At 36.8% G+C, this 13,447-nt stretch overlaps 1 protein-coding gene across 5 annotated transcripts in view; it reads left to right on the top strand.

The window, feature by feature from the left end:
• The window catches only part of VPS45 (vacuolar protein sorting 45 homolog), a 69,095-nt gene that overhangs the window by 4,460 nt on the left and 51,188 nt on the right, over positions 1-13,447 (top strand). For all 5 annotated transcript variants that reach the window (XM_055084353.1, XM_007109689.4, XM_055084352.1 and 2 more), the window contains exons 3-9: positions 4,260-4,320; positions 7,799-7,878; positions 8,943-9,011; positions 9,133-9,270; positions 9,707-9,817; positions 12,053-12,187; positions 12,837-12,950. In XM_055084353.1, the coding sequence (XP_054940328.1) occupies positions 4,260-4,320; positions 7,799-7,878; positions 8,943-9,011; positions 9,133-9,270; positions 9,707-9,817; positions 12,053-12,187; positions 12,837-12,950 (708 nt within the window). The remainder of the gene's footprint in view (positions 1-4,259; positions 4,321-7,798; positions 7,879-8,942; positions 9,012-9,132; positions 9,271-9,706; positions 9,818-12,052; positions 12,188-12,836; positions 12,951-13,447) is intronic.

Raw genomic sequence — 13,447 nt, 5'->3', positions numbered from 1 at the left:
AGAGAAGTTCCTTTAGCATTTGTTGTAGAGCTGGTTTGGTGGTGCTGAATTCTCTTAGCTTTTGCTTGTCTGTAAAGCTTTTGATTTCTCCATCGAATCTGAATGAGATCCTTGCCGGGTAGAGTAATCTTGGTTGTAGGTTCTTCCCTTTCATCACTTTAAGTATATCATGCCACTCCCTTCTGGCTTGTAGAGTTTCTGCTGAGAAGTCAGCTGTTAACCTTATGGGAGTTCCCTTGTATGTTATTTGTAGTTTTTCCCTTGCTGCTTTCAATTATTTTTCTTTGTCTTTAATTTTTGCCAATTTGATTACTGTGTGTCTCGGCATGTTTCTCCTTGGGTTTATCCCGTATGGGACTCACTGCGCTTCCTGGACTTGGGTGGCTATTTTCTTTCCCATGCTAGGGAAGTTTTCGACTATAATCTCTTCAGATATTTTCTTGGGTCCTTTCTCTCTCTCTTCTCCTTCTGGGATCCCTATAATGCGAATGTTGTTGCGTTTAATGTTGTCCCAGAGATCTCTTAGGCTGTCTTCATTTCTTTTCATTCTGTTTTCTTTATTTTGTTCCGCAGCAGTGAATTCCACCATTCTGTCTTCCAGGTCACTTACCCGTTCTTCTGCCTCAATTATTCTGCTATTGATGCCTTCTAGTATAGTTTTCGTTTCAGTTATTGTATTGTTCATCTCTGTTTGTTTGTTCTTTAATTCTTCTAGGTCTTTTTTAAACATTTCTTGCATCTTCTCGATCTTTGCCTCCATTCTTTTCCAAGGTCCTGGATCATCTTCACGATCATTATTCTGAATTCTTTTTCTGGAAGGTTGCCTATCTCCACTTTATTTAGTTGTTTTTCTGGGCTTTTATCTTGTTCCTTCATCTGGTACATAGCCCTCTACCTTTTCTTCTTGTCTATCTTTCTATGAATGTGGTTTTTGTTCCACAGGCTGCAGGATTGTAGTTCTTCTTGCTTCTGATGTCTACCCTGTGGTGGATGAGGCTATCTAAGAGGCTTGTGCAAGTTTCCTGATGGGAGGGACTGGTGGTGGGTACAGCTGACTGTTGCTTTGGTGAGCAGAGCTCCGTAAAACTTTAATCCAACTTTAATCCGCTTGACTGCTGATGGGTGGGGCTGGGTCCCCTCTCTGTTGGTTGTTTGGCCTGAGGCAACCCAACACTGGAGCCTACCTGGGCTCTTTTTGGGGCTAATGAAAGACTCTGGGAGGGCTCATGCTAAGGAGTACTTCCCAGAACTTCTGCTGCCAGTGTCCCTGTCCTCATGGTGAGGCAGAGCCACCCCCCACCTCTGCGGGAGACCCTCCAACACTAGCAGGTAAGTCTGGTTCAGTGTCCCCTGGTGTCACTGCTCCTTCCCCTGGGTCCTGATGCGCACACTACTTTGTGTGTGCCCTCCAAGAGTGGAGTCTCTGTTTCCCCCAGTCCTGTCGAAGTCCTGCAATCAAATCCCACTAGCCTTCAAAGTCTGATTCTCTAGGAATCCCTCCTCCCGTTGCCGGACCCCCAGGTTGGGAAGCCTGACGTGGAGTTCAGAACCTTCACTCCACTGGGTGGACTTCTGTGGTATAAGTGTTCTCCAGTCTGTGAGTCACCCACCTGGCAGTTATGGGATTTGATTTTACTGTGATTGCGCCCCTCCTCCCATCTCATTGTGGCTTCTCCTTTGTCTTTGGATGTGGGGTATCTTTTTTGGTGAGTTCCAGTGTCTTCCTGTCGATGATTATTAAGCAGCTAGTTGTGATTTTGGTGTTCTCACAAGAGGGAGTGAGAGCACATCCTTCTACTCTGCCATCTTGTTTCAGGGCCACCATTGCCATTTAATCTTACATACTTTTATCAGTGTTTTGAGTCTTTATCATTTTATTCACATCTATGCTCAGGAACCTTTAATGGCTCAATTTTACTTCTATGATTAAATTTATATTTAGTAGCCCTCAGAGCCCTCCTTTAGCTGGTCTGGTCTGCCCTTATGTATTCAACCTCCTATGTCCTACCTCTGCTCCTCCACTGCAGCCAGGTAGGCCTTTTTTGATCTCTCTACATGCTCATTCCTGTCCTCTGTTTGTTCTCTTCCCCTGATTAAAGATTCTTTAGCCTTCTGTGAGTTTTCAGCCATCATCTTCTAAATCTAACTTGAGTCCTCCTTTAAAAATCCTTTACTATTTCAATCTTATTTTGTATGTTCTCTTGTTTTATATTCATGTTCTTAACTCCAGTGCTTGTACATTATCTACTTTCCAATATACAAATCTGACCATGTCACCACGCTTGAAATCCTTGAATGATTTCTCATTGCTTTTATGATAAAGACAAAACTCCATTAAGTGTGGCCTGCAAGGCCTTGTATGGTCTAGTTCCTACTATTTCTGTAGCCTCATTTCAAACCATTCCTGTTTTTGCTCTTAGCCACACTAATCTTTCAGTCCACTGTATTCCATCATGCTGCAGGACCTTGGCACAGGTTCTTCTCTTTGCCTGGAACGTTTTCACTCCCTCAAGCAAATCTTTCCTGGCCTTGCTGACCAGGTCAAACCCCCCTCTCATAAACACTTAGAGCATCATCTTCCTCTCCCTATTACTTGTCATGGTTGAAGTCTCATATGGTTTGTGTGATTAATTAATATGTCTCACCTATCAGCAGTAAGCTCCAGGAGAGCAGAGATGATGTCCATATTTTCACACTGTTATGTCCCCAATGCCTGCCACATAATGGATACTCAATAAATAGTTCCTGGGGCTTCCCTGGTGGTGCAGCGGTTGAGGGTCCGCCTGCCGATGCACGGGACACAGGTTCGTGCCCCGGTCCGGGAGGATCCCACGTGCCACGGAGCGGCTGGGCCCGTGAGCCATGGCCGCTGGGCCTGTGCGTCCAGAGCCTGTGCTCCGCGACAGGAGGGGCCACGGCGGTGAGAGGCCTGCGTACCGCAAAAAAAAAAAATTTAAAAATAAATAAATAGTTCCTGAATTAATTAATACATCAATTAATTCTTTGATGCAGTAGTTTCCAATTGTTTCATATTAGTCATGAAATTTTGGCTCTGAGAGGGATCTTAGAGATTATCAGTCCATCATTTCCTAACATTTTTTATTAGAGAAGCTCTTTCAGTGCCATAGGTATGTTCTCTCAAACTCAAAAGGTGTTGTTAAAAACAATTTTTCCTTAAGATTATAAAGTTAATTTTTAATGTGTTTTTAAAATTTAAATGACAGTTTTTAAAGTCTTTTTCCCATTTAACAAGCAATATGTATTACTTTTAATTCTGTAAGGAAATGTATGGGTTTTTTAACATTAAAAAATGATATTTTGGGCAAAAAAAAAAAAAAAAAAAAGATATTTTATATCATGTATAATTTGGGGATCAACTTTATACTGAAATTTAACCATATGTTATAGTATCAAAAGTAGATAAGGGGCTTCCCTGGTGGCGCAGTGGTTGCGAGTCTGCCTGCCGATGCAGGGGACACGGGTTCGTGCCCCGGTCCGGGAAGATCCCACATGCCACGGAGCGGCTGGGCCCGTGAGCCATGGCCGCTGAGCCTGCGCATCCGGAGCCTGTGCTCCGCAACGGGAGAGGACACAACAGTGAGAGGCCCGCGTACCGCAAAAAAAAAAAAAAAAAAAAAAAAAGTAGATAAGACCTGCATTATGATCGTATGTAATTGGAATTATTATGTTTTGACCATTTGAAAATCAACTGTTTTTTAGTTCTAAATTTCATGTTTTATTTTTAAATAATGTAATTATACCAAAGGTCTTAGCCTACTGTTTGCAAATACTTCACAAATATTGTAGTTCTGCAGCCTCTGGTCCCAATTAGTTAAAGTGAATATATTTAACTATATTTTCTCTTGAATGTTGGTTTTTAAAGAACTAGACACATTTTGATGTTCCACATAAGAATTTTGATCAGATGAATAAAATGTATAAACAAACAGCTTGAGGCAAATTTGCAGAATTATTATCTATTTTATGTTGTATTTCAACATCTCTGTCCTTTATATTTTTTAATCTTAATTTGGCCAAGGCAATGCAGCTAGTTAATGTTACATATGATTCTTGATCATTATATTCAGTGTGTCTCTTTTTTATCCCCAGCCCTCACCCCTCCCAACATACACACACTTAATCTAGATCTCAGCACACAGTAGGCACTCAGTAAGTACTTAAATAAATCAGTGGATGATATGTATTTATTACTTTTCACTTAAGCAGTTCTCATATTTTATTTGTTTGTTCTTTTCTAGGAGAATGTGAATTATCTGATTCAGGAGCTCCGAAGACCCAAATACAGTATATATTTTATTTGTAAGTATGTTATTTCACCTGTTCAATCATGTAACTAAATCCTAGCTAATATGTTCTATTGGGTACTTCATATCATCAGTAAGTTAATTGAATCCATCACTGTAACAGTCTGGTGAGGTTTTTTGTCATTTCAAAGTATTAAAAGTGTTGGACCAACATTCTGTTTCTGAGAGCTAAATGTGATTTCCACTCATCATAGACTGCTTAGGTTAAAAACAAATTTTTTTTTAAGTTTTACTTTGCCCTTCAAGTTTCTTTATAAGTCAAAAGTTGTAAGTAGTCAACTTTCACATTCCACCTTTGCCAAAAAAGTATGTATACTTATTTCAATTTTACACTCTTATGAACTGAGGCATAGAAGCTGATTTATTTATTTGGAGGGAGGATATACTTGAGTTTGTTGGAAAAGCAGAGATTTACTTTACATACCAGATGAAAACAGTCTACTTCTCTTTGCAACTTTATGTAATACTTGAAAGTACAAGTCATCAGGTAGATATCTCCTATTTGCATAACTTTTGGGGAGGGGAAAGGGGGTGGAGGCCTGGAAATAAATTGGGTTTGTGGTTACTATACAATTTATATGGATTTTTTTAATGTAATACATTCTGCTTTGGAAGTTACATCTTTTATCCTCTAGATGTCCTTATTGATCTTCATAGCATTTGTATTGTTTACTTGAAGGCTTTGGAGTTTTAGGGTTTAAACTATAGTCTAAGATATATACGTTCTTCTGCATATACTACAATTTAATAATGGTACAAAAAATTAACATTTGTGATATGACACTGTAGTTTATAAGAATTCTCTCATATTTTATTCAGCCCTTAAAACAACCCCAGGAGGTAAAAACAGGCAATTTTATTCTTTTCTGTCATCCTACTTTTGTTTTTGTTATTGTTTTATTTTTGGCTAATAATCACGGGTTTTCTTTTTCAATTAAGCTTTTTTTTTCTTTTTAAATTTAATTTTATTCTTTTAAATTTATTTGATTTTATCTTTGGCTGCACTGGGTCTTTGTTGCTGCGCACGGGCTTTCTCTAGTTGCTGCAAGCGGGGGCTACTCTTCATTGTGGTGCACAGGCTTCTCATTGCAGTGGCTTCTCTTGTTGCAGAGCATGGGCTCTAGGTGCGTGGGCTTAAGTAGTTGTGGCATGCAGGCTCAGTAGTTGTGGCTCACTGGCCCTAGAGCACAGGCTCGGCAGTTGTGGCGCACAGGCTTAGTTGCTCCGCGGCATGTGGTATCTTCCCGGACCAGGGCTCGAACCTGTGTCCCCTGCATTGGCAGGCAGATTCTTAACCACTGCGCCACCAGGGAAGTCCTCATTCTTTTCTTTTTTTCTTTTTTTTTTTTTAATTTTTTAAATACTGAGTAGTTTTCCATGGTATGGATGTACCACAATTTGTTTAACTGTTCACCTGTTGACGGACATCTGAGTTGTTTCTAGTTTGGGCTAGTACAAATAAAGTTGTTATAAATATTTGTGTATAGGTTTTTGTGTGAACATAAGTCTGTATTTCTCTGTAATAAATAATACCCACGGAGCAATTGCTGGGTCATATGGTAGTTGCATGTTTAGTGTTTTAAGAAACTGCTAAATGTTTTCTGGCATGACTATGCCATTTTACATTTCCATTAGCAGTGTACAGGTGATCTAATTTCTTTGTATCCTCACAAGCATTTAGTGTTGTCCCTGTTTTTCATTTTAGCCGTCCTGATAGGTGTGTAGTCATTCCAGTATTTTTTAAGTCTGATTACAAGCTAGGTACTGAGGATAGGAAAGTATAAAAACTTTTGTATTCAGTGACACACATAGACACACACACACACACACACACACACACACACACACATATTTATAGAGAGAGAGAGATTGATTCCCCATGCTGTCAAATTTATCTGGACATCTAACAGAATTACTGTTTTGCTGAGTCTCTTAGCTAAAAATTGAATAGATCATGAGATGAAAGACTCCCTTTTCCTCTGAAAAGAGTTATTTGATGCAGTGGTTGAGATTAATAACCAAAAATAAGTCTAATATTTACTCTCTGGTTGTAAAGTTTGTTTGATTTGGGCTGTAAATCTATGAAGTTGAAAAAAAATTATATATGTTAAAGTAGTTAGCACTAAAGCCTAGGAAAAATGGACTGTTGAAATGTCTTGGGTGGGCAATCAATTTCACAATTTTATTTGATTGAAATAAACTAAAATGAGTTTATATATAGTGATTTTATTCTTTACAGACTTTCAGCACAATTTATATTAATTAGCACAAAACTGGCCTTCTGCTCATGTCATTTTTAAATTTTATTTTTGTATATTCTTATGTCTACTAAATATCTTATATAACAGGTTCCTCCCTTCCTTTATTTAAAAAAAAACTTTTTTATTTTGGAAGTTTTCAAATATGTAAAAAGTAGACAGAATAGTCTAATAAATCCCAATGTACCCATCACCCCAGTTTCTACAATTATCGTACCATGGCCAATCTTGTTTTAGCTATACTGCTATCTACTCCCCCATCAATATTATATTGAAGATAATCTAAGACATCACATGATTTCATCCATAAATATTTCCATGTGCATCTCTAAATGATAAGGACTTGTTTTAAAAAGTACCATTATTATATCCAAATAATGAAAAAAATTCCTGTTTATTCAAATATTCATTCAGTGTTCAAATTTCAAATTCTTTCATGCCTTTTTTCACCACTGTTTGTTTGAATCAGGATCATAGTAAGGTCCACACATTGCTATTGGTTGATATGTTGTTTAAGTTTCTTTAATCTTCTATAAGTCCTCTCTCTACCCCAACCCCCATGCGATCTATTTATTGAAGAAACTACATTGTTCTATTAAAGTTTCCCACAGCCTGGATCTTGCTGTTTGCATCTGCATGGGGTACTTTAACATGTTCTTTGCAATTTAAAATGCTCCCTCTGTCCTCTAGTTCTTGTAAATTGGTACTTGGATACAGAGGCTTAATTAGACTCAGATTTGATTTCTTTTTGACGAGAATATTTCATAGGTAGTGGTGTGTGCTTCCGCTGATTGTCTCTTACTGTGATACTAGCAGAGGTTAATGCCCAATGCCTAGTTCCATCCATTGATTCATTAGGGGTTGAAAAAAATGATGGTGTTTTAATTCTATCATTATCATTCCTTTGCTTTTTAGCTGGAAAATTTCTTTAAAGAGGAGTTTCCCCTCATCTACCGTTTGGTTATCTGGTAGTACAGTTTGCATATAAAAGGATAAAAGCTTACTTCTTTCCCAGTATTTGCTATTTTCAATATAATGATTTGCAGATTTAAACATATTTGTGCTGTTCATTCCAATGTGAAGGTGTTTGACATATACCACAATGTATACTAAATTTCACTTAGTCATTAGACTTTAACTGTCAGGCCCATTTATGTCTAATTGCAGCAGAGGTGATCTCCTCTGAGTCAACCACAACTTATATGTCTGTTTCAGATTTCAGTAATGTGATCAGCAAGAGTGATGTGAAGTCATTAGCTGAAGCTGATGAACAGGAAGTTGTGGCTGAGGTTCAGGTAAACATATTGATCCTCTAATACATATCTTATATTGGCCCTTCCTAAAGATTTGAGTCTAAAAATATGGAAGGTGTTGTCTCATAAGAAAGGAAGCTATTGATGAGACACAATAAATGTGCATTGCACCAGACTATACTCATATTTAGAAAGTTTGGAAGAGGTATCAAATTGAGTGGGAATAGAATTAAAGGAGGCAGTGGGAATGAGGAGATTGGAAAGGTACTGGATTGGTAGGGATGGTTTCACAGGGTTGGGGACAGAGCCAGATATGTCTTATGCTAGTTTTATGAGCTATCCTATAAGAATATTCATCTACACAGTTATAGTTTATGTCTGATTGGGAGAGAATAGGAAGTAAAGGATGTGAATGAGGTTTATTAAAGTTCTGTTTGTGATTATCTTGCTTTGGGAAGTAGTAAGCAGATTTGTCATTAGGTTTAAACTTGAAACTCCTAAATGTTTATTCTGCATGCTATGTAATACTTCACATTAGAACATTTCATGTTACCTTTTCCTTCTTAAACCCTTTAGTGTTCTTGAATACATTTATCACAGATGTTTGAATACATTTAGCACCTAAGTGAAGAATATCGTCCTCAGGGAAGCAAATAAACAAGTTTTGGATTTTCAGGAGGATGTGCTAGGTGATAAATGAATGAAAAAAGAATGACCTATTTTAAATCATATTCTCCCTCATGAGAATACACTGGACAGCAAAGTTCTTATTCATCTAACTGAGTGTAACACTGTATATCTTAGCAGTGTTTTATTTTTACTAATTGATAAGTCTCCTTAAGTATGATATGTATATTTATACAACTTTGTTTTTGGGGTGTTTTTGTTAAAGATTTATTATTATTGCTACTATTTTATGATTATATTATTAATTCTCTCACATTGACTATTGTTAATTGTTAATTGATCAATTTTTCTCTTTTACACCTGCATTTCCTCAAATTTGATTGTATCACATAGTATTATATCACATATGAAAAATATTATTGCATGATACAGTTAGGAGTTTATGGAATGACTGACTGATCTTGGTGCTTTGTTTGCAGGAATTTTATGGTGATTACATTGCTGTGAATCCACATTTGTTTTCCCTCAATATTCTGGGTTGCTGCCAGGTATGGAAAGAAAGAATTTTTTTTTTAAGTTTATTTATCAGGTAGGAGTTAATTCAGTAAGTAATTGGACTTGTAAGATAAAATTCAAATATTTTCTCTGAATATATGTTTTAACAAAAAGGGTCGAAATTGGGATCCAGTCCAACTATCCAGAGCAACTCAAGGACTGACAGCTCTCCTTTTATCTCTGAAGAAATGTCCCATGATTCGTTACCAGCTTTCATCAGAGGCAGCAAAGAGACTTGCAGAATGTGTTAAGGTATGGCATTCACTATCTCCAGTTCCAAAACATCAAGACCATTCATTTCTTTTTCATATTTCAGAAATTAAAGGAATATTTTATCTAAAACTAAGGAGATGATGTGTTAGGTTTACTGGCAAAGAGGTAGGCATTTGTAATTCAAGACCAAAAGCAACAAATTAGAGCTAAGATTCTTAGGTTTAACCCAAGAAACATTTGCAAGCTACTTAACTTCTTTTGATCCTATTAAACCGCTTGTAAAATAGTTTCAAATCCTGACCCCTTAAACAGAATGCTACTAAACTTTGTCAAGCTTTTGAATCCTTTTATGGAAGGCCTATGAAAGTGCAAGAAACTATTGTTAAGTGTGGTTTTTGTGTATTAATTTTCTCTTTATATCATCTCTATCTGCTACTAATTGGTTCACCAAACCGTCTTTCTCTCTTACCCACAGCAAGTGATAACTAAAGAATATGAACTGTTTGAATTCCGGCGGACCGAGGTTCCTCCATTGCTACTTATTTTAGATCGCTGCGATGATGCCATCACCCCATTGCTAAACCAGGTGCAGAGCCCTTTGTTAGCATAATGAAAGGATGATTTCAAGTGGTATTCATCAAAATGCAGATGTGGAAATGAACAACATGGTCCATTTATTTGCCTCCTTATTTTCAGCTATTCTTGTTTTTGCCTTGTGTTTCCTAGCATTCTGGTATCAGTGTTCTTTCAGCCACAGTCATCTTCAGCTCTTTTTCTGCCTCATCCTTCCTGTCCCTTTCTGCCACCATCCCTAATTAAGGCAACTTCTGGGTCTGTAGATTCTACTTTTCCAGTGTCTGTTCTTTTCCATTCATATTGCCATTATCTTGGTGTATCTAATCTCTTATAGGAATCCTCAAATAGTCATCTTCTTGATTCCCCACTTTTAATTTCTCTCCACTCTAATGTATCTCACGGACACAGTGTTGTTAAATTACTTTTACTAAAGCACAGTTCTGCTCCTATTACTCCTGCCTTAAAAATCTTAATTGTTTCCCATTTGCCTACTGGATGAAATACAGACTCCTGAACTTGGTATCCATGAGCCTTCACAATGTAGGCTTAACGTTATAGAAAACCTGCAGCTCACTACTGTGTAGATATACCTCATGATTTCCTGCCATCATTTTATTCATGTTGTGACCTCTCTTTGAACTCTGGCATGTTTGGAATACATTCTCTTCCCATCTTCACCTCTCAAAATTCTTATCCTTTAAAACCACTTGAAACATCTTTTAAGTGTTTTTGAAACATCTTATGTCTCATGCTGCACTTTCTATGTTGTACCTTTGATTGTTTTCACCGTCTTCTAGGTTATACATTCCTTCACGGCAGACTGTGTCTTACTAATGTTTGTTCTTCTGTGAATACAGGCACAGTGCCTTACACTTTGTAGAGACTTTATTAATAGTGACTTTAAATTTATAGGAAAAGGCACAGTCTATATTTCAGTTCCATCCCAGCTTATAATAATGTTAATGCTAGGGGAAATCTGTGCTGTGGAATGCAACTTCTCTATGAGATGATAGATAGCCTTATATTCCTAAAATTCAAAGTAATATAACTTTATATATTCTATATATTACATATTATGTTACATATTTTATATACATTTTAATAATATAACTAAATAAATTTTGATGATATAAAAAAGTAGAAAGAAAAATAATTGCTTATAATTTAGTTTCCCAAAGAAAAGCAATCATTCATTCAACAAATTTCACTGAGGACCTATTATGTGCCAGGTACTGTATTAAGTACTAGAGATAAAAGGTTAAAAGATACAGTCTCTGCTCTCAAAGAGTTCATGATCCGATGAGGAGAAAGTAAACATCATTTTAATTATGAAGTATGTGCTAATGGCAAAAGCATGCACAGGATGCTGTCTATGGAAGCATAAAACATTTTGTTGTACTTATTTTAAATGCAGTAATGAAACTTTCTTTTTCAAGGACTCACTGGCAAATATTTTAGGAAATAAAGCACCTACTTTTATAACTTCTGAAGTTATTTTAACAAATCTAATATTTAGACTCTAGATTTAGAGGGTAATTTGCTGGAAAATACTTAGTTTTCTCTAATGGGCCTGTAACTAAAAGTAACCTGTTCTCCATAAAAGGTGAGAAGGCAAATTTGGGGGTTTCTCCTTTCCAGTTTCATGAAATAAGTAAGACTGGAAACTGGTCCTTCTTCACAATGCATAATAAGTAAAAATATAAAGTAAAATGGATTCAGAGGCAAGCTTCTGAATATGTGTGTTTTGATCAACTCACAAGGCTTTTTTCTGGTAATATTAGTGTTCCCAGGATAAATATAGCACCACTCAGATCTGCAAGAACACACTTCTCATGCTGCAGAAAACCACAGAAGTGTACAGGAAATGGTACAGCTTGTCACTGCAGTACCAATATAGCCCTATCTATGAAGCCAAAAATATACTGTTAATTCACAGGCAAAAATTGGAGCTAATGATAGATCTAATTTGTTTTCTTTCTATCAGGAATATTAATCTGGCTGCCCTTCTTCCAAAAGTGTGAAATCTAAAAGTATTTTGACTGTCGGATGTTTAACCAATCAAAATGACAATCTTAATGCTTAGTATAGCACAAAGTATTAATAAAATTTGAGCTAAATAGAGAACCTCCATGTAAACAAGACTAGTTACTAAGAATGTTATCAGTTTTTATTTGTTTTCCTGAACATTTACTATTTCCATGTTTTGTCAGTTACCAATTTTATTTTGTCATAATTCTTTATTTAGTGGACATATCAGGCCATGGTCCATGAACTTCTGGGCATAAACAACAATCGGATTGATCTTTCCAGAGTGCCAGGGATCAGTAAAGACTTGAGAGAGGTGGTCCTATCTGCTGAAAATGATGAATTCTACGCTAACGTAAGTGGTTTAAAATTCTTTTAAATTTTTTTAGTTGTTTTTATGTAAGAAGGTTAATATTGATTTGTTAGAATGAGAGCAGGTTTGGGATTTCATGTAGATGGATGATAGAGGCATCCTGTAGATAAACTGCATCTCAAGGGAAGGCAGACTTTTTTCTGACCCTTTAACAATATTTTTTTTCACAGTAATCACGTACTTAGTTTTGTACCTTTTTTTTTTTGTGATACGCGGGCCTCTCACTGTTGTGGCCTCTCCCATTGCGGAGCACAGGCTCCGGACGCGCAGGCTCAGCGGCCATGGCTCACGGGCCTAGCCGCTCCGCGGCATGTGGGATCTTCCTGGACCAGGGTACGAACCCGTGTCCCCTGCGTCGGCAGGCGGATTCTCAACCACTGCGCCACCAGGGAAGCCCTGTACTTTTAAAATTAGAACCCAATTTATTTACTTCCCTCCTGTCCTTAGCCCTTTGTGAAAATGGTAATGGTATTCATCACCAGTGTCCTGGCCAAAATCCAGATTTGGTAATGATAATGAATTTTCTTGCCCTTCAGTTCTCACTGTATTCAGTGTTCTTTTTTACTTCTTTTAAATTGTCTGAAAGTCAGACTTGTTGATAGAACTGTGTTTCCAACTTCCTTTTTCACAGAATATGTACCTGAACTTTGCTGAGATTGGTAGCAACATAAAGAATCTCATGGAAGACTTTCAGAAGAAGAAACCAAAAGAACAGCAAAAACTAGAATCAATAGCAGACATGAAGGTAAATTGAATATGTACATGGATGATTAACATGCAAGACTTTGGAACTATTCATGTAAGCAGCATTTCTGGAATATTCTGGGTCTGATTTCTGCCTTGATTCCTTTTGTTTGGTTTGAGATTATTTTCTGTAATACTTCTCTTTAGGAAAAAATATAGTGAAAACTTCATAATAAGCCATGTACTTCTTTCCATTCATCAGTCATATTTGGACAATTTAAAGACTCAGTCTACTGACATATACTAGTTCTTCTCTTCTTAAGCATAACAAAATGCCATGTGAGTGAAAGTATTAGATGCCTTAGTCTGGGCATTTTTTTTTTTTTTTTCATGAAAGTCTGCCTTTTTTTTTTTTTTTTTTTTTCCTTCTTCATACATGCCTATCTTTCCATTCATCAGTCATATTTGGACAATTTAAAGACTCAGTCTACTGACATATACTAGTTCTTCTCTTCTTAAGCATAACAAAATGCCATGTGAGTGAAAGTATTAGATGCC

Source organism: Physeter macrocephalus, chromosome 4 (genome assembly GCF_002837175.3).
Source record: "Physeter macrocephalus isolate SW-GA chromosome 4, ASM283717v5, whole genome shotgun sequence".
In the NCBI taxonomy this organism is placed as follows: Eukaryota; Metazoa; Chordata; class Mammalia; order Artiodactyla; family Physeteridae; genus Physeter; species Physeter macrocephalus.
Note: the sequence above shows the minus strand (reverse complement) of the source record. Positions and strands in the feature narration are given on the sequence as shown.